Genomic DNA, 24,618 nt, shown 5'->3' on the forward strand with positions numbered 1-24,618 from the left:
TTGGTGAACACGGGAGCAGCAGTTTGCTCTGACTGCCTGGCACAGCTCAATCCATTGCTCCTGTAAAAGTGGAACAGTCCCAAGAAGTCTGTGGGATGATTGTGACAGGAAACAATTTGTATGTTGATGGGTTTAGAAAAAAAAAAGCCAGCCAAACTGCTGCAGACTCATTCTCCTTCTCTACACCAAGGTTAGACTTGGACTCCTCATGTGGAACAACTTAAGATATTTTCCCTAATTTGGGAGCAGAAGAAGAGACTTCAGTAAAGGTTTATAACCTCTCAATGCGATGTAAAAGTACAGATAATTCTAACAGAAGGAAAAAGAGAGGATCTGAAGAGTTTGAAGAAGTGTGAGGACTGGGAATCCCAGCAAACTAGTGAGCCAGTGTAAAGATGATGAGTGTAAAAAAACTCATATTATCATAGCTTAGGAAGGGAGTTGAGGTCCAGATAAGAGAAAGAGAGCTGAGGATCTGTTTGATGTAGCAGAGAATGTCACTGAATATGGTTCTCAGCAGATATAGATCAGCGTTTGCATATTCTGTGGCCAATTCAGACAGAATTAGTTGTGGGACTAGGACCCTACAAATCAAATGACACATTCAGGGAATTGTGGATACCTGAAATAGTTTGCAGAAGTGCCAAATAAACAGAAAGTTTGACTCTATGTGAATCTGTGTGTGGCTTAAGAACAGCTACAAAAAAGTGCCAAAGACAGAAAAATCATCAAATGGTTTTTCATTGCTAAGCCTCTTGGATCAATAGATAATTTGGCATGGAAGATGATCTCCAGGAAAAAAAAGAAGTCGCTATTTCCTTGACTGCACCTTTTCCAACTACAATTATTTGTAATGCAAAGCACCTCTGTTTTACAGCTAACAGCTTGTACTTGGCAGAGGTTTCTGCTTGAACACACAGCAAGTGTTGCTCTACCTTGGTACAGTTGGCCAAGTCTTGAGCTGATCCCAGTCAAAAGCTGCAAACTTTTAAAAACATTGTGACCTTTCACAAAGACAAACTACACATACAAGATTGCTCTTATTTTTCATTTAATTAAGTCTAATATTTTTCAACCTCCAGGGTTATCAGGAGAGAACAGCTTGCCTTTGCCTGATTTCTTGCCATGGTTTTATATTGTTCGTGCCTTTCCTTGGGCCACATGTACTTTTGGCTCTTTGTTACTGCCCAGTGGCAGCATGAAGTTAACTGATAAGGGAAGAGGAGACCTCTGAAACTGCCCAGCTGGCTGATTTGGATTCCTCAGATGCTGCTTCTAATGATACAAACAGTGTTGCAATAATTTCTCTTGGTCTCAGCAGCAAATTCCACTAGATCTGTGAACCATGCCAGAGTGTCAATTTTTCAGTTGCCAAAGAGAATTAGGGAGCTAGTAGAAAAATTAGTTCTGGGGGTTCTAGTTACTGTTAAGCACAGTAAAGACTGAAAGACTTACGTCTAGGAATTTATAGCAATGGCCTTGAGTTTCTGCCCCTTTGAGTGCAAAAAGACGGCAGAGGGAATTCAGTAAACATATACAGAACAATGTGTTTCTTTCAGTTATACATAACTTTATGCATAAACCCTTCCTGCTACTTAAGGAACAAAGAGCTGCTTGATGTACAGAACTAGTAAATGTAGACATTTTCCTATTTGTATTCAGAGTAACTAAGGAGGTTGACATTTTGTCAATCTATGCAAATTTCAGCAGCTGTAGTCCCTCTAGAATGCATAAGCCTGGAACAATTATTTTGTATGGGGAATTTTGCCCCACCCCATAGAGTGAAGAGAGCAGAGAGAAGAGTGAACCATAGGGTGAACCAGTGTTCAGCACAGTGAACCAGAGACTGAACCAGTGTTTGAGAGGACCAGGTGCCCCTTTGCCCACCTTCATCTGATGCCCTTGACAAGTCACTGAATTTCTCTGTATTTCAGCTTCCAAAATACTGTCAAGAAAGTAACAGTATTTTCCACTTTGCAAAGTGCTTTGAGGCTTCTGGATGAAAGGCACAGATAAGGTTATTTACAATAACCAGGTGTTTAAAAAGCACTATTTTGTTTACATATTTACATAGCAGACAATAAATACACATTTTAAAATGATGCACATTATAAGGCAGATTTCAAAATGTCATCAAAGACCTGTAAAGATTTGGCAGCAAATCTGAGCTCACACTGGTGTTTGGTTACAAACAGAACTTGAATTCTTCACTCTGTATGTAATTCTTCAATATGTATTGGTACAAACATATACAACATACATATATGTGTGTGTGTTAAGAATAACTTATTGTTATTTGTTAATAGTTAAGAATAACTTATTTGTTATTTGTTAAAATTTGTTAATTTGCAATAATTTTTCTTTTTGAGTAAGAAACATGAAATGGCTTGTAGTTGCAGGGAAGAATTTTGACTGTAGTATGAAGTGGCCTGATGCCAAGGTTTCAGACAGGTTAGTCTTAGGAGAAGAGACAGGAAGATGTGATTTCACCTCCCTTGTTCCACAGAGCATTCCCAGGCCTGACTCAGGGACAAACAGCATCCATGGCTGTTCACTCCCCAGCTCTTGAAACTGGCCAGAGTCAGCTGCAATTTACCTATAAAATCCTACAGCAAATCCACCCCTATCTCTGGTATTTGCAATAAATATTGGGCAGCAGCCTGAAATACTCATAGACACGAATTACTGCAGAATCTGCCCAGACAAGGGAAGTTTCAGGTGCCCCTGGATGCACATTTTAAGTTTTGTAGACTGCATTAGCCGGTTCTGTGGAACTGGAACAATAAGTAATTGAATATTCAAGCAGCCCTTAAGAACTGTATTACCTGATGCAAAATAGTTGCTGCAGTGGATTTTTGAAATGGTGAAAATACGAAACTTTTACAAAGGTGAAGATTTAGAGATGTTGCTAAAATGATGCCATTATCATCCCCAGGTAACTGTACGGCCTTTAAAGAGGTAAAAAAGCGTAAGAAGTGGAAATCAGACTAGAAATTAATAATGTTTCTTAATAATCATCAGCTCAAGAGTACTTAGGGCTGGGATTGTTAAATGAGTCTAAGGTAGCTATATGCTAAGTTTAATGTGATCTGGGGACTTTGGAGGATTTAAATGCCTATTCTGTTTCTCTTGGGTTTCTCTGAAATCCCAGCTTTTCTCTGTACACTCACACACAGCAATTGTCTGTCTGATAGCAGGAGATCCTCCTCTTTGTGCAGTATGTACCGTGGCAGTCTGATCTTGGCTCAGACCTGCAACTGCTGCCTTTGTCTCACATTTATCAGAGAAATTAAGCCCTGCCCATTCCATAATTTATATACTGCAGCTGCTTTTCCATCAGAGTCACCCAGCACATGCCTGAGCTGTTTTGTATCTTGCTGTGCTGGGGGCTACAGACAGTGACCCAAAGTCATTGTCCTGGCAGCAGGTATTACCCTCATCCCATGCTCGCTGCTTCCATCCAGACATCCCATGGGCAGTGGAAGAGAAAACATCACGAGCAGCACTGGTGACTGGGAAACTGGCCCTACATGGCATGGAAAGAGCTGCAGGAAGGGACTGGTGTGGAAAAGGCTGTATGGCCTTTCCTCAGCTCTGCTGCTTGTCATAAATGAGATAATGTGAGACTATGCCAAAAGGCAACAAGATAGGGTGTGTTTTGTGATATTACAGAAAGGGCAGGTCATAAACATTACAGAGAGGAATTAGCTGATGCCCTCATGTGAAGATACTAATATGTGGGCTGTTCATTTATAAAGATTTTGTTGGATTTTTTTCAGATTCCCTCCACTCCACTGGCTGTGTTTACAACTTCCTTTTGTCCTGTTCTGCCTTTTCCCAACCAGTACACATGGTACTTTAACTCATATCAAAATCCTTTCCACTCCCTTTAGCAGACTTGTTGGGACAGTGTCAGGCACTATGTCACTCCTACCAGCCAGAAAATCCTTCCAATAACTTTAAAGAGCTCCTTTCACATCTGCTGCATTCATACCTCCCCAAATACACCCTCTGCCTCACAAAGTCTGGGATTTGAATTCCTGGCTGTTACTTTGTTCAGCAAGGTGCTCCTGGCACGATGAGCTGAGTAAGAGATAAAATAAGCAGGTACAATCTGGCTTATGCAAGATAAAATGATTTGCTGATTTTCAGATTAGCTCTCCTGTATTGTTTTACCTTGTTTCCCATCATCTCTTGGATAATAGAAACTGCCACTTAGCTCTCTTTTGACTGGTTTTGGATCTCACTTTTGATGTTTATGTAGTAGATATTTCCAGTTTAGGTGTTACTGAATCAGTCTAAGGACCTGATAGCTGAGTTGGTTAAAGAAGCTTGATTTTAGCACTCTGCATGGGCACCACGTTGGTAAGTGTTTTGATTCAAGAATAGTTTCATTTAAGAGCACTTTCTATATGTTACTGAGAATAAGAGGTCTACAGAGTATATAACATCAAACACTGGAGAGAAGGAAGGTAAGAGAACTGGACACTGTGCAGGATGTGCAGAAGAGTGTACAGATGTGGAAAAAAAACCCCCAATCTCCTGTTTTCTGTCTTCAGGGAGTTAATGATGAGCTCAACAGTTAAATCCTATTGAGCTGTTCTCATTGTTATAGAGACATACTGCTCCTCCAGGAAAACATATTTGTGCTTATTATGGATCACTATATTTGGTTGCACCCAATACATCAAAATAATCTAGGCAGGACCACAAGATGGTAAAGAAAAAATATTTTTCTTCTAAATACTGGATCTTGGTGTTTTGGCTTGTTTGTTTTTCTTTTTTTTTTTTACATTTCTACAGGGTAAGTCTGCTCTGTGATCACTTTTTTTGCTTTTCCTTTTTTTTAAAAATAAAACATTTATTTTTATTCAGAAACAACAAGCTACAATGTTATTACTTTCAGGCCTTTGTTTAAACTGTGATTACTACTTTTGCAGAATATGTCAGCGGGAATTACTAATTTTAAGCACCTATAAAAATGATGGGTTGAACTGATCCTTGACACAACTAATAACTCCCCAAGCCCTGCAATTAGTCAGCTATAGGATGAGTATGAATATACTAGCTAGGCTTAATTGCATATAATCATTGAGAATCAATAGTAAAAGAATGGTGCTTGCCCTTGATTGCCAGTGGGTAGGACCAATAATTGTGATGTTGTGTTAATTTAAGTCTACTTTCCTTTTCACCTGCTTGAACTCATGGGATTTTTTAGCAGTTTCTCTGCCTGCCTTTCTGGAACTCATTTTTCATTTATGACAAATTTAAAATCAGTGGGCCAGAGAAAGAGAGCAGTGGAACATGGGAGATGCAACAGAAGGAAGGAGTCTGAAACTTACCTAAACTAAAGTACACTATAACAAAAACTACTACACCAAATTGTGCCTCATCCTCTAAAACAGAATGTTACTGATCTATGTGACAGTGTGACTCAGTTCTGACAAAGGCAAACAGAGTCCTGTCTGCCAGACAGTGCCCAGTTTAATTTCAAATCTCATGGTCACCCCTGCATCACCTGCCTCCACATGGGTGATGTGACAGACAAACAGACAGGACTGAAACCTGTCCCCACCCTGAGAATCCTGACACTGCTCACCTCCACAAACCCCAGCTCAGGAATTATTGTCAGTGCTCTCAGCTGCTCCTCTGAATTGCACTCATGCATCCCCCCTTCCAACACCAGACCCCCTCACAAGGATTCAATTCTCTTGTGTCTGAAGCTTTGGCTTTTAAAGAGAGACTGGATTTTTTACTAAATCTTGAAACTCTCCTTCTCCTTTCAGCATCTGAAATCAGTCAGGGGATAAGAGAGGAACACTTGGTGGAGTGATAAGTAAGCACAACTTGGTGCTAGGTGCTGCCAAGCTCTTCCTGGCAGCTTTGTAATGTGCTCATGCCAAAGAGATGTTGAAAGCTGGCAGTTACGGTTGTACTTTGTGGTGCAGCTCATGGCAGAGAAAAAGCTACACTGAAGAAGGCAGCTCATTCCAGGCTCTTCCCCTGACCTGCCCATACCACATTACCTGTGCCTCTGTCCCCTGTATCACCACAGTCTAGATTTAGTGTGCTAGGTTGAAATAGAAGAGGCTATTCCTTACAGAGTTTTCACAGTGCCAAACACAGTGGGCTCACATTTTGGAACAGACCCGTACAACTGCTATTAGAACAACATTCTAATAAGCCCTTGGCTGTGAGGTAGTCCACAACAAGTGCTCTTGGACTCCTAGATTAAATATTTTTACACACACACAAACACACACACACACCCCCCCCTGCTCTTGTGATCATGCAGAGTCTAAATGGAGCACAGGAGTCATGATGTCCCTTGGAACAAAAGGGAATTTGACGTTCCCCCAGTAGAGAACACTTAAGTCTGTTGTTACTTTTGAAGACTGTCCTGCTATGAAAGGATAACATTTCAAAAGATTTCACCCTGTAACAGAGGAAAAGGGAACCTAATTGCCAGATGTTTCTGCAGGAAAACCTTTCTCTTTCAACGTTCTTCTGAAGAGTGATTAGAAGAACAGCTTGCTGGGGGGGGCAAATATTAGTTTTGAAAAAGCTGGTCTCAAGTCAGTGCTGCTTCCTTAAGCCACAGGTATTTATTCATTACAATTCTACAGCAGTGCCAATAGACAGCATAAAGCCAAATAACCCCTCAGTTATAAATCTTTCTCCCTGAAGCAATGATAGGTACTTCAGTTACAATTTGCCAGCCCTTGTAAATGTGTAGGACTACACCACTTCCATTTTATTCTGGGATTCAGTCCAGTAAGGACAGATGATCAAATCTAGATCTCTCATCATTCTAATGTCATTTTACCTCTTCCATCTGTGTGTGGCTTAAGAATGTTCCCCAACAAAAAGCAATACAGAATGTACCAAACCAAAGTCAGACCTTAAAACTAAGGGCAGCTCATGTCATCTCCATGGCTCTGCCTTCTCTCCCTGCCCCTCCTCTCAGGTCTCTGTGCCTAGCAGGAGTGACAGTGGTGAGATGAAATTATTTATTTGTTTTTGTCACAGTAGGGTTTTTGTCACAGTCACTGAAAAAGAGCTCAAAGCACCATGCACCAGGCAGGCTGGTCCTGCTGTTCCATCCTCTACCAAATTTCAAGCAATGATAACATCCCTTCCAGATGACTCTGCTAGCAACTAGGATTCAAAGCTGTGTTTGTTTCTGTCATCCCTGGTTGGCTTTTAACTGACTTACCACTTAATTGCAAAAAACACTGGCAGAAAGCAAGCTGCCTTCAGTTTCTTAGCCTTGATTTTCAGTGTTATTTAGATTCCAAATAGGCATCTATGATGGCACACCAAAAATATAAAGAGAAGATAACTGTGATTTTGACCACCTTCCATGAAGCATTCCTGACTGGGTTACTGTTCTGCACAGAAACCTATCTCTCATTTCCTAGATGGATTTTACTCCTTTGCTAAAGAGACTTCAGAAGAATCCCCTATGTGTTGTTTGAGCCCTGAAAATGAAGCCAAAAGTCATTTGAAAGATGAATAGGGGTTGTGGATAAGGGTATTCTGTTTCCCACACCTTTTCTGATACAATTTTCTGCTCTGCCACAGCTATTTTATTTTTCATTTCTAGTTTTTTCTAACAGAATACACTGGGCCTCTTCTCATCTATCTGCTCTTTTACATTCGTCTCTCGACTATTTATGGTCAAGTGGAAAGCAGGAAGAACTTCCGGCACCCAGTGGTTCAGTAAGTGACACTTGTGTGAATTATTTTCCCGGATCATGAGAAACCAAAGGGGTGGAGATTGCATTTCCAGAGGTGAGGATGTTACAGGGGGTCTGAGGCTGCCTGCCTGGGGTCAGATTCAGTTATTGCCAATACTTGTTTGTCCTTTTACCAGCACTCATAATCTTGACCAAAAATGGGATCCCAGCAATGGTCACTGCACCTGATTAGCATGGAGATGCAGTGTTCTCCCCAAATACGTTGACATCAAGTCAGAAAGTGAAATAACAAGCACAGTGGGTAGTGGGACCCAAAGAAGATTTCAGGTGCCCCACTCCCAGTTTCCTTATAGCACATTGCTGCTCTTGAGATGAGCAGCATCAGCATCCAGCACAGAAGATAACTACCCCCACACCAGCTCTCACCTAGGCACAGGGAGGAGGAAATTCAGCAGGTGTGCCTGTCATGCATCAGGTCAAGAAACAAACAAGAAGCATCTCCACAGGACAGCAGTAGAATGCACCAGGCAGACTGGGAGCTTTCACACTTAAAGGAACTTTCCTTCAGTGGAACTGTCCCCATTCTGGGTGATTAGTGCCTGGCAGCAGGGTGAAAAGTGATCAAGGAAAGCCTGTCACCCGCATAAGCTGGGCCACTTATAGGAGGGTACACAGGGACCTAGGAGGCTCAAGCACTGTACAGCTTTCCCACACATTTCTTCCACACTGTGATTGCAGAATCAGGGGAACTGGTACACAGCAGAGAAATACAGTGAGTAATAATGCCGTTTACAGATGGAGGAACAGGCACTTGGAGAGACATTAAGGGAGTTAGTGGAGCTGGGAATGAGAACACAGTATAATTGAATTCAAATCCAGAGCTGCAAGATGCTTGTCTGCCTTCTCTTGTGCATATGCTTAAAAGGGGAGAGTTTCTGGCAGCACAGAAGAACCTTCAATGCCTTTTCCTTCTTTTATGTGGGCAAGGGTTGTGCAGAATCCTGCCAGTGACCGCTCCTTAACGGGTTCATCTGAGGACCCCATCCTAAGCCAAATTAATTTTAAAATTTCCAGCAAAGCTGGAAGTTTGCTCCAGGCTTTGGATAAGTCATTAATTGTTCAAAATTATTTTAGCTCAACTCTCTCTGGCTTAATTACTTTGAAATTTTTTAATCTTTGACTTTAGCTACCATACACGATGCATAATAAAATTATTTGAGGTTTCACATGCTGAAAACAACTTTTCATTTATGTCTTATAATTGGTTTGCAGCAAGATGTGCTATGGTAGTACGGTAAATGTAACCAAGATAAAATGTCATCAGGAATCACTCCTGACATTTGTTTCTGAAACTCAATCACTACAAGCTGCAGCTCATTCTCGGAAGCAAATCAGCAATGCCTGTTATTGTTCCATAATCTTCCTCAAAAGAGAATCAATATAATAATTTCTATCACAATTGCCTCATTTCTTTATAACAGGCAACAAAAAAGCCATCAGAATGGATTAACTTAGCAACAAAATCTCATTTTGCGTCCACAAGGAAATGAAACACAAACTACCTCCATGCAGCTACTTGAGTTGGCAAAGGACAAGGAAACCATTCAGAAGATATTCAGAGTGTTTTTAAATGTCAGACACATCCTACAGGAGCATTAAGGTGGCCTTAAAACATGGGAGACGCCTGGCTGTATACACAGCTGTCCTGTCTAAATGTCTTGTCAGGACTATGTATCACATTCAGAGCTCAAGGAGCTCTTTTTATTTCAGGGCTGGTAAAAGTAAGTTGCTTCCATGCAAAATGCAAGCAACTTTGTATAACACTGAAAATGTTTCCATTAATCTTTGGTTCCAGATGCTTCAATTAAGACAATATCTTAAATCTCACAATTTTAATGTGACTACACTTTTGGAATATTAGTTCTTATTCCTTCCATGACATTAACTGTGAAGTAATAAAAACAACCTTTCACTTACCTACTTACCTTAATTTCTTTTTTTTTTTTTTTTTTTCTCTTGCAGCTTGGCCTGCTTCTGTCACTGTTTACACTACATCAGACATCTTCTGGAGACATTATTTGTTCACAAGTTTTCGGAAGGGCACACTCCTCTGAAAAATATGATAAAGGTGACAATATGTTTATCATCTTGTGTAAGAGAGAATATCCTCATATCAAAGTAGTCCTTGGAAGAAGATAGGGAAATAAAAATTAAGTTATTTTGTAGCTCCAGGAATTATGTTCAGTGAAAATGCAGATAACAGGCAGGATTTCAGGACTATGCCCCCAAGGACATAAATTGAAATCAATGTCCATTTTAGCTCCTGCATGTAAATGTCCACTTTGACTCATTCACCCAAGGTGCTGATTGTCATATCCAGGATATTTTTCAGACTGAATGCTGTTTTACGGTGATAGCTGTTGAAACATCTAGTGGTGCTAAGAGAAATTATACACTGCTTCCTTGGTGCAATATAAGTACAGAGCAAGAGACAGGCCTTGTGCTAGGAAGTGAAAATCAAATTACAAGTAGGCAAAAAAAAAAAAAATCAAGAAAATGGAGGCCTCAGGCAGGAAGATACTGAGCTGGCCAGGTCTTCTTTCTTCAAAAGCTTCCTGAATTTCAGCTGTGTGTCATTACTCACAGGCCTTCTTTTCTTTTATTTCACACACTCTGTCTTGACCATTTTGTGTCAGCCCTCCATCCCATTCCGTGTGATGTAAAGACCCTCCCTTTAAACCCTCCCTTTAGGGTTTTGGTGAAGGAGATTAACACATGGCTACGATATGGGGCTTCTTTTTACTCTTTCTTGTTTTGTCTGAGTTTAGCATTCTGTTTGTCTTGCTCTATCTTGCTTGGAAATGCTGGATTTCAGGTACAGGAATCAGCCCATGACTTTTAGTAGCACAGCTCCTAGAAATGTGATCTTCACCAGTAAAATCAAAAAAGGAGAAAACAAGTGCCAATTCCTACAACAGGAATAGAACACATTCAACAACATTAAAAAAAATAAATCTACAATCTCTCCCCATTTTTTTTTTTTACTGGCATCATAGCATCTTAGAAAGATATATATTCTAAGGCACACAAGCAACTGCAAAGATTTTCAGTGGTCACCTGGGTTTTGCACTTGGCAGAATTTATACTTATAAAGTTACAGTTTGTACTTCCTTATTGCCCTTTCAAAAAAATTATCTGTCTGTTCCAGGGCTGTGCCTTTTACTGGGGATTCACATCCTGGATCGCATACTACATCAACCACCCACGGTACACACCACCATGTAGGTATGGGTACGACACAAAACTGACAAACTCCCTTTGAAAAAGTCCGTGCCGTGTAACCCTGAAGTCCTCCAAAATCAAGAAACCGGTCCCACATCAAATCATACGACTGATGTAGCCAGAATTTAGGCTTTGCTCCCTGTCAGGAGGAAGATGGTTGTGTTGGAAGCACCTCTGCTTTGGCTTTGTGCCACTGAATGTTCGTGCCTGTTCAGCAATGGTCAATCGCTGTGCAGTTTATGAACACAAAATTTTGGACAAGTGAGGAAAACACAAAGATCAACATATTTTGCTCATTTTCACAACATTTGTATTAAAGAATGCAGGAGAGAACTAGAGCTGGTTATGTCTTCTTGGAAGGGATATTTATTTGCTAAAGATACATCCTTTTCATGAAAATTAAGGTTTTTTTTTTTTTTTCCCCTGAGAAACCAGTAAAAATCCATCACATACTGCTAATAACAGAAAGATTTGGTTTTTTAGTTTTCAGATTTCATCCATCATTTTGCTCCCTCTCATCATATTTTATTGTTGCACTGCTGTTTCTTCAAGATTTTTTTTTCTGTTTGCTCTCTGGACTTTTGTTTCTTTTGAGAATAATTGGCACGGGTTTTATTTTATACTGCTTTACTTTCCTTGTTACACCTTAATCTTTCTTTTCCTCTGTATCTCAGATTTATCTATGAACTTCGGGGAAAAAGCATTTGCTTTGCCATTTTTGTTAACACTCAGTTAAATTGCTAATTTCTTTCAATTAAAAATTTCTCCTACATGACACATGCTTTTCTTTCAAACTAGCACAAAAGTTCTATTTCAAAATTATGTGATGCATTGGATGACAGCTGCAAACAATGTAGAAACCTTCCCAGACACAGTTTTTAGCAGTCTGGGCTATCAAATCAATAAGTGCAGCTTCTTTATAGGGGAAACTATTGTTCAAGACAGAAAAGAGGAATCATCCAGAAGAAATATTTCTTATTGCTTGCCTCTGCCTTAAAATGCCTTTGGCACCACAGAGGAGTCCTGTGCCAGCCAGGGAAAAGGAGTTTTCAAAAGAAAAGGTTTTGATGATACATGGCCAAGGCTAGTGAGGTACATACACATGGTTTGTGCCCCCAGCTGTGGCCAAGGTTTGCTTGGGAACTGTAAACCTTTGGACATGACTTGGTAGAGCCCTACACTGGTCTGGGAGCAGCCACAGAAAGGACAGGGCAGCCAGATGGCAGGTAAAATTTACAAATGTTAAATGTATTTCTCGCATGACAATGAAGCAGGTAGTGGCTGTGTAGTAAAGCCTCACTACTAAAGTAAAAAAAAGGTAATGGATAGGTTATGTATTGAGTTTTCTGCTCTTAGAAGGGTCTATGGATAAGGCTGCAATTCTCAGTCTGATTTTGACACTGACCTTCATTCCATTCCTCTTCTTGCCTTTTCAAAGGATTCACCATCACCAGCTGCTTTGACAAAACACTTGAAGCTATATGAAGGCTGGCAAATACTAAAAACAGTTGGGTGAAAACTGTCTTGAGATCAGTGGTGTAAAAACTGGCATTTCTAGAGCGCTGTTACTGTTTGTATTGTCTTCCTATTGTGTGTGATAATAACCAATCTTTCTGCAGAGCCTGTCAGGAAAGAAGTATTTCTGCTCCTCAGCACTAGATTAATTTCACCCATAGCAAACCATGTGCATACCGTAAAATGCAATTTATAATTTCATTCTCTTTTCTAGCATTTGGCCACAAACAAGTTTCTTATGCTGCTCTTGCTTTTCTGGTACGTACAAAATTGAGGTTTTATTTATGATTATGGAAGAGGATTAACTCACAATTTAATAAAATGCAGTAATACTTCTGCACATTTGTGTGTATACATATATATGAGCCCATGTCCACAGCCTTGCATACTTTGACTGGATTCAGTACTAATTTATTAAGGTTTCTCAGTCAGGAAATATCCTACTAATATTTATATACTGAGATTAAACTTAAGAACTCTATTTGAGAGCCATGAGGACATCATCAGCATAATTACTACTGTTAATTGTGTTGGAACACTAACATTTAGACAGACTGAAACTTGTCATTTTAAAAAAGCACTGAAGAATTACATGCTAAGCAGACTTTGCAATAGTTGTATACCCTGAATATCTTCTATCAACAGATTTCTAAAATATTATTTATATACATAAACCCTGCTAAAGTGGGATAAGCCAAGGGAAAGTGCAGCTGATGAAGGATGGCTGAGACTACCCAACCTGCTGTTTGAACATAATTGTAGAGTGAGACAGAAACTTGGTAAGAAGCTCTCGCATGGAAATGCATATCCTCTCTGTCCTCTGGAACTGCTGGGCCAGTAGCCAAAACATCCTCTTTGAAAATCAGATACAGATCTGTTTCCAGAAATATGACAGGGTGACAGGACAGTAATATGTCTAGGCTCCTTCGGGCAAACACCATTCAGAAAAACATTCAAAAACTCGTTAGCAATATTTAAATGCTTTTGTAAATCGGGACCCTTAAAGGTCACATTTTTTGCAATGTTTTTCTCTGAGTCTGCCCATGCAGTTCCCAGCTTTTCTTGCTCTAATAAGGTTTAGCAAAGACAAGAAAAATACTTCTATGAAGAAGCTCACATGCTCCATGAGGCTCTAGGGCCAAAAGCAATAACCCAGTACTGCAGAGACAGAAGGCTGTGGCACTGGTAGCCAGCAGGATGCTCAGAACCTTGCTGTGTGCACCCTTCCCAGGCTCAGGGGGTATCTGAATCCAAGCAAACTGCTTGCCTGAATATTCAGTGCTACCAGCAAAACTAGTCCTCATCCAAGTCTCTGATTAGAGAAAGCCTCCTTTTCCTTTGAAACATCCTTCCCTGCATCAGTGGAACGTGCCCTGCTATAGCTCATAAGGAAAATTCTGCCATCAAGCAACGGGATGGATCCTGTTGGTGTTTACTATAAAATATGTCAATCACCTTAGGATCTGCATCAGCACCTGGTCTGGGCTCTGAATGCTTACAGCTTTTTTGAGAACTCTCTGCCCATGGAAACTCAAGACCTTTCCCTTTCAGATCTTGTGTTGGCAAATTCCCAGACAATGAATTTAAAACATCAACATACAAAATAAAATAATTTGAAGCTGTTTCTAAAACATATGAATAGAATATTTGGAAGATTTCTTTTGTTTTGCCCTTTTTAAAGTTTTGTCTTTATTACACATCCTGATTTAAGTGTATACATCTACAGCTGCTGTAAACAGTACTGAATAATATGAAGAGTTTCTGCAGGCCCTCCTGAAAGATTCTCATGTTTAGAGAAATTAAGCTTTGCAGGGATGTTTTTTCTCATAGGGTACACTCAGAATATAAAGAGGAGAAAGTGTGTAAGCTTCAATCGTAGATAGCATCAGATTTTTCTCTGCTGTTCCCTGATGCCCTGTATTTTATATATGATAAACTGAGGACTAGCTTAAATTTAGCAGTGGTTCTCAATGTAGAACATTAACAGTCACATGTTTAAAGAGGGACATGAGAGTTAATCACAGCAGAATGCAGCTGCAGAGTCAAAGCTAAGCCAATAAATATCCCTGCAGAAATGCTCCCAGCTTGTTTTATGTAGAATTAGTAGGGGTTAATTATAGTGTGTGAATATCTCTTGCTGCACAATAGTGTGGGCATCTCATTAGCTATAGTGTTTTACAAAACCACTTTTAGCTACAAAACCTATTTCTTTAAAATAATAGCAATCAGAAAAACAAATCACGTTCCCAGTTCATAATTGGAAGTATGTAAATTATAATTACACCCATTGCTATGGTTAGAGTTGTAGCTTCTGATATGCTATTTTAAAATGGAATTTCATTTTCTGGCTATTTAGTGTTTTACATCTGGTATTCATAATAGAGGATTGTCAGTTAGCTGGAATTAAAAGAATTTTAAAGGACAGCAGGACTTGAACAGTAACTACCTACCCATGCAGAATAACAGCTAATAACAGGTCTATTTACTAATTGACCTGACTTAAACCTTCCAAAAAAACCCCACAAAACTCTCTGCCAAAAAGGGAAAATTATTCAGCAATTCTTCTATCTATAATGTTCTTTCAGATAATAGGACATTTCAATATAAAATGAAGTTACCTATTGCTTTCAATTAGCTTTAACAAAAATTTGTTATGGATGACTTTCAGGATTGACTTAAAAATGACAATTGAAGTACTTTTATGTATTAATTTTGTGACTTCACACTTTTAACATCTCTAGGTTTTAACATTTTCCTTTTTATTTTAATTTCTTAAGCTTTTTTGACTTGCAAAATATAGAATGACAAATTATGTAAGAAAATGCATGACAGAACAAATGGGTCTTCAAATCCAGAAATTAATAAAAAAAGTTCAGTTCTCTCTGAGCTTGAACTGTATACACCATTTTAGTTTTCTTCACAGAGCAGGGGAAAAATACATGGTTTATACCTAACATATACATAAAATTACATAGTTGTGACGGCAAGTCATCTTCTTCAGGAATTTAAATTGATTTTGCTACCAATTCCTATTTTAAATATAAGTAAATATAGGTAAATATTGATTTTCATTCTTCAGTAGTGGAAACTGATGAAGTACTGAAAGCCTGAAGCAAATCTGAAATCAGCCTGTACAACAGGCTGTATAACCCAGTGGGGAGAAACGGTACCTCTCCCAAAGGCTTGAAATACCTGGATGTTAGAGACCAACCAGCTGGTTATGGCTGGACACCACATAACCAGAGAGTTCCAGGACCAGGAATACTACTGGCTCCCTTCCTTTATCAATCCCTGACTACTATCCATTCAAACAGTCTGCCTTTTAGAGACTTTTTTTCCCACCTTCCTGTTTTGCTGGACACTTTTGAAAGTGTGTATAGGAAAAGGGGTATGGGCATTAACTCGTGACATCTTTACAAAACCAGAGGTCAGCTTTTCACCTGCTTCTTTGCAGCTTGGATTAAATCCAGAAAAAAATCAAGAAGATTATTTTGATGAATTCCTTCAAGCCAGGGAATCCCCCTGATCTCCCCAGGGCTAAACATGTGCTGGGCATGGGAACCCTGCTTAAGGCCTGGCTGCACAGAGCTCTATGGAGATGTGCCAGGGGCTTTCACCCCAGGCTGCACCCACAGTGTTCACTGGACACTTGTGTGTGTGACAGAGATCACAGGCTGTTTTTTGGAATATGTATTTCCTGGATACAGAGACTGAGTTGTAATGGGGAGGGTTCTAGTTATGCACTGCACAGAATTGCCACAGCCTTTTAGGCATACAGTTGAAAATATGTTTTTAATGTCTTGCAGATGTGTGAAGCTGGAAATCACTTTATCAACGTAGCATTAGCTCACCAAACCAATTCAGGTCTGTCATTGTATCCTGTTCCTTAACCTATCCATCTTCTTCTGGTGTACAGTAATTTATGCACTTATGTCCATTGAATAAAGAAAGATGAAGTAGTAACCATGCCATTGGTCTAACACCTTCAAAAAAATTGTGACAAGGAAACATTAGCAACACTGTTGTTGTTTCAAAACTTATAGCAAATTTATCTTAATTAGACAGAACAGCAATTTAAGTATGGATTTAAACGCTGAAGTTCTTAAAGCGTGCTGGTGACTGACATAAATGTATTTCATTTTAAATAAGTCTCAAAAACTTCTAAACTATATCATAGAGTTTTTAGACACATTCATCTCAGGCAAAGATGTGCATGCATATATTCAAATACACAGAGATAGATTCATGAATACTTACACAGGTATATATGTATGCTCTTAACAGGCTGGGGTTTCAGCATTTTGTGAAATAAGAATAAAGGTTATACAATATATACTGGAAAGTAAAATATGTTTTTAGACACTAATAGTGTCATTCCCCCACCAGAACACCTCTTTTCAAGAAAATATCACAGTATGATCAACTTCACACACAGAAATCAGTTTCTATTCTGGAATGTTTTCATGCACTGTGGTTAGGAAACTGCTTATGCTATTTCCTGAAAGGGGCCTAAATCAGTTTAAAAGCAGCAAGAGCCAAAAAAAAAAATTATTTAAGTTCTTTCTCACTGGGATAAATGTGGCTTTTGCTACCTCAAAAGATTTCACTGAAACTTTTCTAACAGGTTGTACCCTGAGAGCATTGGCCCAGGGGATTGCTGTTACATAGGCAGGCTGTGATAAGGCTCAGTTTCCCTCTCCCTGTACTGAAGCTGGTTCTGATTTTCCCCATCCTTTTTTTTCCCCTTTCACAAGGAAATAGAAGCTGTTTTCCAAGTCCAACCTACAACCCCTTCACCTGGCTCTTCCTGCTGGTATCCTGTCCCAACTATACATATGAGGTACGTGACTTTCTTTTGCTTATATTACTGTTTCAGCCTTTGTCTGCAGAGAATCTGCAACACGCCCATGCAGTTTCCTCTGCACATCAATCCTTGTGCTCCATAAGTCAGAGTCTCCTTGCTCCCACAAGTGTTTCTCCACCAGACCCTCCTTCTCCCTCAAATCACTATCACATGGACTTTTGTCTGTATTTCCTTCCACTGCTGTCTCCCCTGTGATCTAACGATTTACCACCCATCTCTTCACCCCATACAGCACACTGGGAGGCTAATTTCTTACTACTTTTCCTCTCCCATTTCCAGTACAAGTAGCACACAATTTTTCCATGGGGAACTTTTGGAAACTTGTCATTTTGCTTTACATAAAATGTACAACTAACCGTGCCTTTTTCTTTGCAACAGGCTGGGTCTTGGATTAGTTTCACGGTGATGACACAAACTCTGCCAGGTAAACTAGAAACAGAATGAAGACAGCATTTAAAGTGTTTGTTGAAGAGAATTCTAGAAATCTAAAATTTGCCAAAAACGTTTATAGTATATGAAATAATGCCATCATTATGATAAATAATGATAAATGAAAGATAAACCTCCAAGATGCTTGTAAGAGCAGCCTGCTTAGTAGCATTTATGACTCTTGCTCAGTACTTTGCTGCATCCTTAGAGACCTAAATATTCACGAAACTATGGTCCCTGGGACTGAGCTCTCCAAAACATTCACTTTTTAATTAATTTTCCATTTCAAAATAGAAACCTATAAAAACTACTTGTAAGAAGTAACCCCATGTGGCTTACAAATGAAAAAGGAAATAATTTCAAAAGTGGGTTAAACTGCATCATGCAAAAATTAAATTGAAATTTTGTTTGAAAAAAAAAATGAAACATTTGTGTGTCTTAGGCTTTGGTATGGAAATTACCTGAAAGTTTGGGGACAATGTAGGGCTGTCCCTACAATGGCAGGAGCAGCAACATACGCAGCACACTCATCCTTGCTGTAATTGTCCCAGACGTAACTTGACCGGATGCCAAATGGATGTTTCTGATTAACCACCTCTACATTAATCAAAGGATAATGAATTTGCAAAATGCAAATGCAGTAAAATTATCCCAAATTTGGTGCCTATTTGCTGGACCAGTCAGCTACTGCCTATTTGCTTTAGGGCCGAGCTCTGCCTCCACAGAGCAGGGAGTTACAGCACAGCTCCCTGTCATGGTTGGCAGCCAGAGGTAGAAACAAAGAAGTGTTACAGTTCAGAAGTAAAATAGAAATATGGTCAAGAGAGGCCATGGATTGAGACAGTGCCATGACCAAGGAGGCCCTGTGATATATGGATTTATGGTGAAGTCAGAGGTGGTACAGGGTGTGTCTAACAAATGAACATCATCTGTGTGAACTCTGAGGTGGAGGCTGAGCCTTGGGCTATGGTATATCAGAAACTGCCAGGCTGAGAGAAACTGCAGAGTTGTCTGTGCCCACAGAAGAGACTGCAAATATTTCCATAAACCCTACTGTATTTACAGAAACAGGCACTGAAAGAACACACATGATTGTTTTCTTGAAATCTTTTTCCCTGCTAGTTGGCATCTTTGCTTTCCTGATGGTCATCCAGATGTCTCTGTGGGCCCAGAAGAAACACAAGCTGTATCTGAAGAGATTTTACCCAGAAGTGCGGAGAAAAGCAGCTATGATTCCCATCATCTTCTGAGATTGTCACCACAGTTGCAGCCTGAGCGTACACTTTAAGAGCCAACTCAGAGTTAATGAGCCATTTCATTCAGGAACTAAGTGGATCAGAGGAAAAACTACTGGATATCTTTTTCAGTAAATTAACAGTTCAAGATGAAGAGGTTTTAGTTAAATGCAAAAATTTAGCTCTTGAATTCTTGGTTCCTGCTAAAAGATATGATTTAATTAGATTTTCTGTAATGGAGCTAATTGAAAAGGGACAAGAAAATTGCTTATATTGAATGCTAGATGTTTCGCTGGTGTAAATGGGCACAGATGCTGCTAAAATTAATGAACACGACTTGTCTGCACACATTCAGGTATGGTAATTTTAAGGTCCAGTGTTAGATGTTGAAGAGTGTCTTGGATTTTTGCATCAGATGGTTCTCAGTCTTTTTATTAAATTTCACAGAAAAAGCACATTCTCCTTCAGCTCCTCTAAAGCATCACATCAAAGGATGACCACTATGCTGTGAACACTGTTTAGTCTAGCTTGACAAAAATTTTCTTTCTTTTTTTTTTTTTTTATCAAATCTCATAGCAAATTGTTTAATATGAATTGGCTTAAACTGCTCACTGCAAAGAGGACTGGCTTTCTTTTATTTTTAGGTAGGCAGATTATCCCCACAATCCCAGAAGGGGACCTTTTGTGACCGCTTCCCATCTTGTAACTAATTTGAGGCATAACCTTGGGTACATCATTGAAGCCCACATCCCTTTCTCACACTGAACAGTCTGGAAAGAGCAGAAAGCCTCCTGCACTAAAAAGTGTGTTAAGATCCCCTTGTTCAGTGCCTGACTGCATCCAGACACCATTCATTGTACTTATATGAAGAACTGTGAAATCCTTGGGCACAAGGTGAAATGGAGTATGGCTCACTGTGAAACAGAAAAGAGATGCCAAATGCACTTCAGTCCATATCTGAACCACTTCAGATGGACACTGCTGACAGGCTTCAGCTCCCCTTCAGGCTGGCCAGGCTCTACCTGCTACTTTGCTTACCAGGACATTATTTTTTAAGGGATTCTCTGAGCTTGTTATTCAAGTCCTGAAAATACAGAGTAGCTCCCTTTGCAAATCAGTGCAATGTCATGTGCCCATGTCATGCAGGAGCAGAATTTTTGTTAGGCAGAGAAAAAGAACCAGAATTGCTTCAGCAGGTATTAGGATATGAAGAGCTGGGGCATTGAGTCCAACTTTCATTTGATTTCTGTTGCACATTTATCAATATCTTTTGGTGCCCTTAGGCTGGTGAAAAAAAATCTTGCCTAAAGAGTTTTATAATCATTAGAGAAACACTGGAGTACACAAGCAAGGCAGGCAGTTTGTCTCCTAAAGGCACTGTTATCTTTGTGCCAGCTCAAGTGTTCTAACAAAGTTAATTTGCCTGGTAAATTGGGTTCACATCTCTCCTCTAATGTCTAACTTGCAACACTTATCCTATTAGCCACTGTAACTCAATTTCATCTTTGTAATGTAAATACATCACTTTCTGTATTTTTTAACTTGTTACCTGTGAAATAAATTTTTACTCCTCTCAACACAAAACCCTAATCAAAGTGAATATCCAGTTCTCTAACCCAGACTGCTAATAAAGATCTATTTTTGAAAAAATTATTTTCTGTACTCTTTAATAGAATACCTAACCCCAATATTTAAAAAAATATTTTCTTTTCCAGACAACGTTAGATGCATGAGTAAAAGCTGTTATCTGGTTATTTTTTTAATCCAGCTACTGAAATACTTTTCCCTTGATGTTTATTAAATATCTTATTTTAGCAATCTTAAAGTAGGAGAGTAACATTAAAATCAATTAATGATCTATTAAATCTTTTGATTGCAGTGGCTACAGCTTTAAGTTAATTCAAGGCATATTTCCAGTGGGGTTCCAATAGCTGGGAACATGGTTCCTATTCAACAGCTTAGATGAAGGAAATACTTCAGGAATTGTTAACTCCCTGTTTATTAGTTGGTTATTCAGTACATGGGGTAAGGGGAAAAAGAGTTTTGACTCCTGAAGTAAATGACTGAAGTTTTAAAATAAGGTGAAAAGCAAAGTAAAGGGTGAGAGCAAGCACTAGGTAAGAACAAATGAAGATACATCGCAGAAGCCTGTCTCAGATAAACGTGATAGATATTTTGAGTTTCACCAGTGGGGTGTTGATGAGCTAAAACTGCTCTGAACAGTGTTAAATGGCTTTACAAATAGTGATAAATCTAACTTCCTGCACTTTCATGGATCTCTCTGTATTACATATCCTCCTCTGATTTTCAGGGCAAGTTCCATGCAATTAGAAAAGATAAGTTAACTTCCTGGAATGGGGGGTCATGTTCTGCTTCAAAACAAAAAGTTTATAAAAATCTCCAGTCTTTTTTTTGATAAACATTTCAGAGGCTTTGTTTATAGACCACCAAAAAAGCCAAACAAAGAAAAGAAACCCACCTAGTTAAAAAAAAGTATTACTGTATAAAAATATCAACAGTGGTTTTAGCCCACAGGAACCATGCACATTTTCAACCAAAACAGTTGTCTTCACACAAACATTTTAATGGGGAAGTTTCTCATAACTGTGCTGAACACCTGGAGAAAATGCCTTATTAATCTCTATATGACCAGAAGTAAGTGGCCAACAGCAAATTCCTTTGACTGTGTTTTCTCTTAAGCAGAGGCCTCATTTCTCAGAGCCAGCACTAGAAGGAAGGAATGGGCCTTCCTTCTACTAAATGTCCACCCCACCACCAGAATCCCACCATGTTTCAAGATCAAAGGAAGTCAACCTCCTATAAGAGCCAGAAGGAGCTCACAGAGGCAAATTACAACATTCCTCACAAAAGGGAGGAGGCAGGAGCACTGAACAGCAGGAAAATCAAGCTGGTTGAGGTTGGAAACATGTTCTGGCTGGCTATGAGGAGCTGCTACAGACCCATGTGTGGGGCAATTGCTGCTTACTCAGGGGGGAAGCCATTGGAACCAAGAGACCACAAATAAAGCAAAATACAGAGACTAGGCAAGAGTTTGGTCAGGAAACATGGAAAAATAAATCAGATGGAGTATCCTTCCTGGCCTGCTCAATAAGGACTGTGTGAATGGCATTGCCAGTGGGAATAAAGTGTATCTCAAAATAATCACTCACTGTTCCATATGGAGAGATTGCTCAGCTTCCAGGTCCTTCCATGCTCACCCTGCAGCTCACAGCTGGGTTTTTGCTGGAACTCTCCAGATGGATGAGTCTCATCTGTCCCAAATTATTCCTTAAACATTCAGATTAAGGAGTCTAAAGTTAAGCCTTCAGATACACAGCTCTACATTTTTGTGGCTGGTTCTTGCCATAAAATGCCAACCTGGAAAAGAGCAGGCACCAGCTCAGGCTTTCTGGTGGTGCAGGGAGGTGTTGTGATGGGGAACTGACATGGCAGATGCTTCTGTATATAACTTGGCAGCCTATACTTGGATTCCCAGTTTGAAAAAGCCCTTAAGACCCAGCCATATGTTTATCTTATAAGATGGTTACCACATCTTCTCAGCTGACAGGACTGAAAATGATCTCTGTGATTTCATCTTTCCATAGGGAAAGTGGAGCTCGAAAGGACACTGAAAGCAGGAGAAGTGAATAAAGGCAGATGGTCATCCCTTTTTAAAGTTGCTATTATCATCAAAATATCTTGTACTTTGCATTGTTTTGTATAAAGTAAGTGACTCCAAATTGGCTTTTATCACACTAGGAACTGAGATAAAACAGCCTGTTATCAAAGCAGTTCTCTGAAAGAGAGCCTGCAGTGTTAACTAAATATAATAAAATAAAAATCACTGAATGTGAAGACTTCTAAAGCACACTATAAGAGGAAAAAAGCTATAGGAAGGCAAGAGACTATTTATCTATTTATAGGTTTAACAAGTGCTGCTGAACTAAAAATTAATTCAAACCATAAAAATCTTTTCAGCAAGCTAATATTTTTCACATGATGCTTTATTGGCTTTCATTTTCTATATTTTCCTAGGCACAAGTGCTGTCTACAAGTGATATTCCTTGTCATTAACATTCATGGAAGCTTTTAGAAAAACACACTCTATGCCTATCCCAGTGTTCAAGAAATAAACGTAGATGAAGAGTTGTGCTGTCACTGAACACAGATTAGTACCTATATGAACAGTATTTTTTTATGAAAGGTCTGGTTTATCATAGGTGAGTGCACAGAGCCTGCTTTACAGCTACAATTAAAGGGGATTTTCACATCACACATGTGTTCAGCATCACAGAAGGATGTTTATGTGAATGGTCTCTGCACATCCTTCAGTCAGCTGTGACTCAAACTTACAACTCCTTCTGCAGGTATTGACTCCAAGAGCCTTTATCATGGTCTTGGTGTTTGGTTTTTAATTTGTGTAGCACACCAGGGACTGTCTTCCACCCATCTCTTCCCTGAGAGGACATTTGAGAACACATTTATTTTCCCATCTTTTTCCATCTTGTCCAACTGGATGAGCAGTTGTGCAGGTGAGGAATATTGGTCACTGTGTGACTGAAATAACATGTGTTGAATTTCCTTGGAATGTAATAGTCAATCTAAAACCACTTTATCAAAAGAAAAGACAAGATAATGGGTCCTGAAATACGTCTGCTTAGGTTAAAAAAAAATCTGCCACGTATTAACACCTCCACAATACCTGGTCTTCTATTGTGTACCTGCTTTTATGTAACTTCTGAAGCCTTTGAAAACTCAGGAACCAAGCACGAGGAAATCATTTATAGTTAAAAGAAATATGATAAAGCTATTCAATAATACTAATGAATTCCATATTTAAAAAAGCAAACTTCACATCTTTTGTCAAAGAAATCTGATTGTTAGCCAGTTTTTTCCTAACACATATTATTATTCCTGTGAAAAAGTAATACAGCTCTATGACTGATTCCTTTCAGTATTCTGAGTACCTGGCCATACTCAATGGGAAAAGGCTTTTGTTTCAAAATTGCAGGTTTCACCATATGGGGACTCTTTTAAAGCACTACAAGACAGGCTCCAAAGAAAACAGACTACCACATCAATCACTTTTTAACTCTAATTCATACTGAAAAGTTGATGAGTTTTCAGTTGATTGATGAAACTGTGACACTAAGTCACAAAAGAAACAAATATTTAAAAAGGTGTCCCTCTCCTCAAGGTAAGAATAGGGAAAAAAGGGTACTTTTCATCTTTTCTATTAATATTATGAGGCCATTTCCAAGATTCTAGGGCGTCTTTACAGAAGATCTTGATTAGAGATCTGGAAGGAGCAGAATGTGGTTGCACTGCACTTTTAGGGATTAACAGCTATGTCTTTTTTTGAAAGAAATTTCACTCTTTCTGACAACCGAGCTTGACAGAAATGGATTAAAGATGACACATCTCCAATATCATATCTAATGAAAAACAAAGCACCTATTCTTGAACCAACAGGGAATTTTTGTCACATATACACACACTCACTGTATTCTTCCACCCTCTGGTCTATATCATCTCTGCATTGGACTTGTATGCCTGTCATTCAAACTCTTAATTGCAAGTTTTAGAGCTTTGA

At 39.2% G+C, this 24,618-nt stretch overlaps 1 protein-coding gene across 2 annotated transcripts in view; it reads left to right on the top strand.

Moving 5' to 3' along the window:
• The window catches only part of TECRL (trans-2,3-enoyl-CoA reductase like), a 59,164-nt gene extending 38,489 nt beyond the window's left edge, over positions 1 to 20,675 (top strand). For both annotated transcript variants that reach the window (XM_086888746.1, XM_086888748.1), the window contains exons 5-12: positions 7,607 to 7,722; positions 9,723 to 9,828; positions 10,909 to 10,981; positions 12,712 to 12,755; positions 16,304 to 16,361; positions 17,252 to 17,337; positions 17,740 to 17,785; positions 18,913 to 20,675. In XM_086888746.1, coding sequence (XP_086744872.1) covers positions 7,607 to 7,722; positions 9,723 to 9,828; positions 10,909 to 10,981; positions 12,712 to 12,755; positions 16,304 to 16,361; positions 17,252 to 17,337; positions 17,740 to 17,785; positions 18,913 to 19,040 — 657 coding nt within the window. In that variant the 3' untranslated portion in view covers positions 19,041 to 20,675. The remainder of the gene's footprint in view (positions 1 to 7,606; positions 7,723 to 9,722; positions 9,829 to 10,908; positions 10,982 to 12,711; positions 12,756 to 16,303; positions 16,362 to 17,251; positions 17,338 to 17,739; positions 17,786 to 18,912) is intronic.
• Positions 20,676 to 24,618: the final 3,943 nt, after the last annotated feature.

This window comes from Cyanistes caeruleus, chromosome 5 (assembly GCF_971803275.1).
Source record: "Cyanistes caeruleus chromosome 5, bCyaCae1.hap1.1, whole genome shotgun sequence".
NCBI classification, from domain to species: Eukaryota; Metazoa; Chordata; class Aves; order Passeriformes; family Paridae; genus Cyanistes; species Cyanistes caeruleus.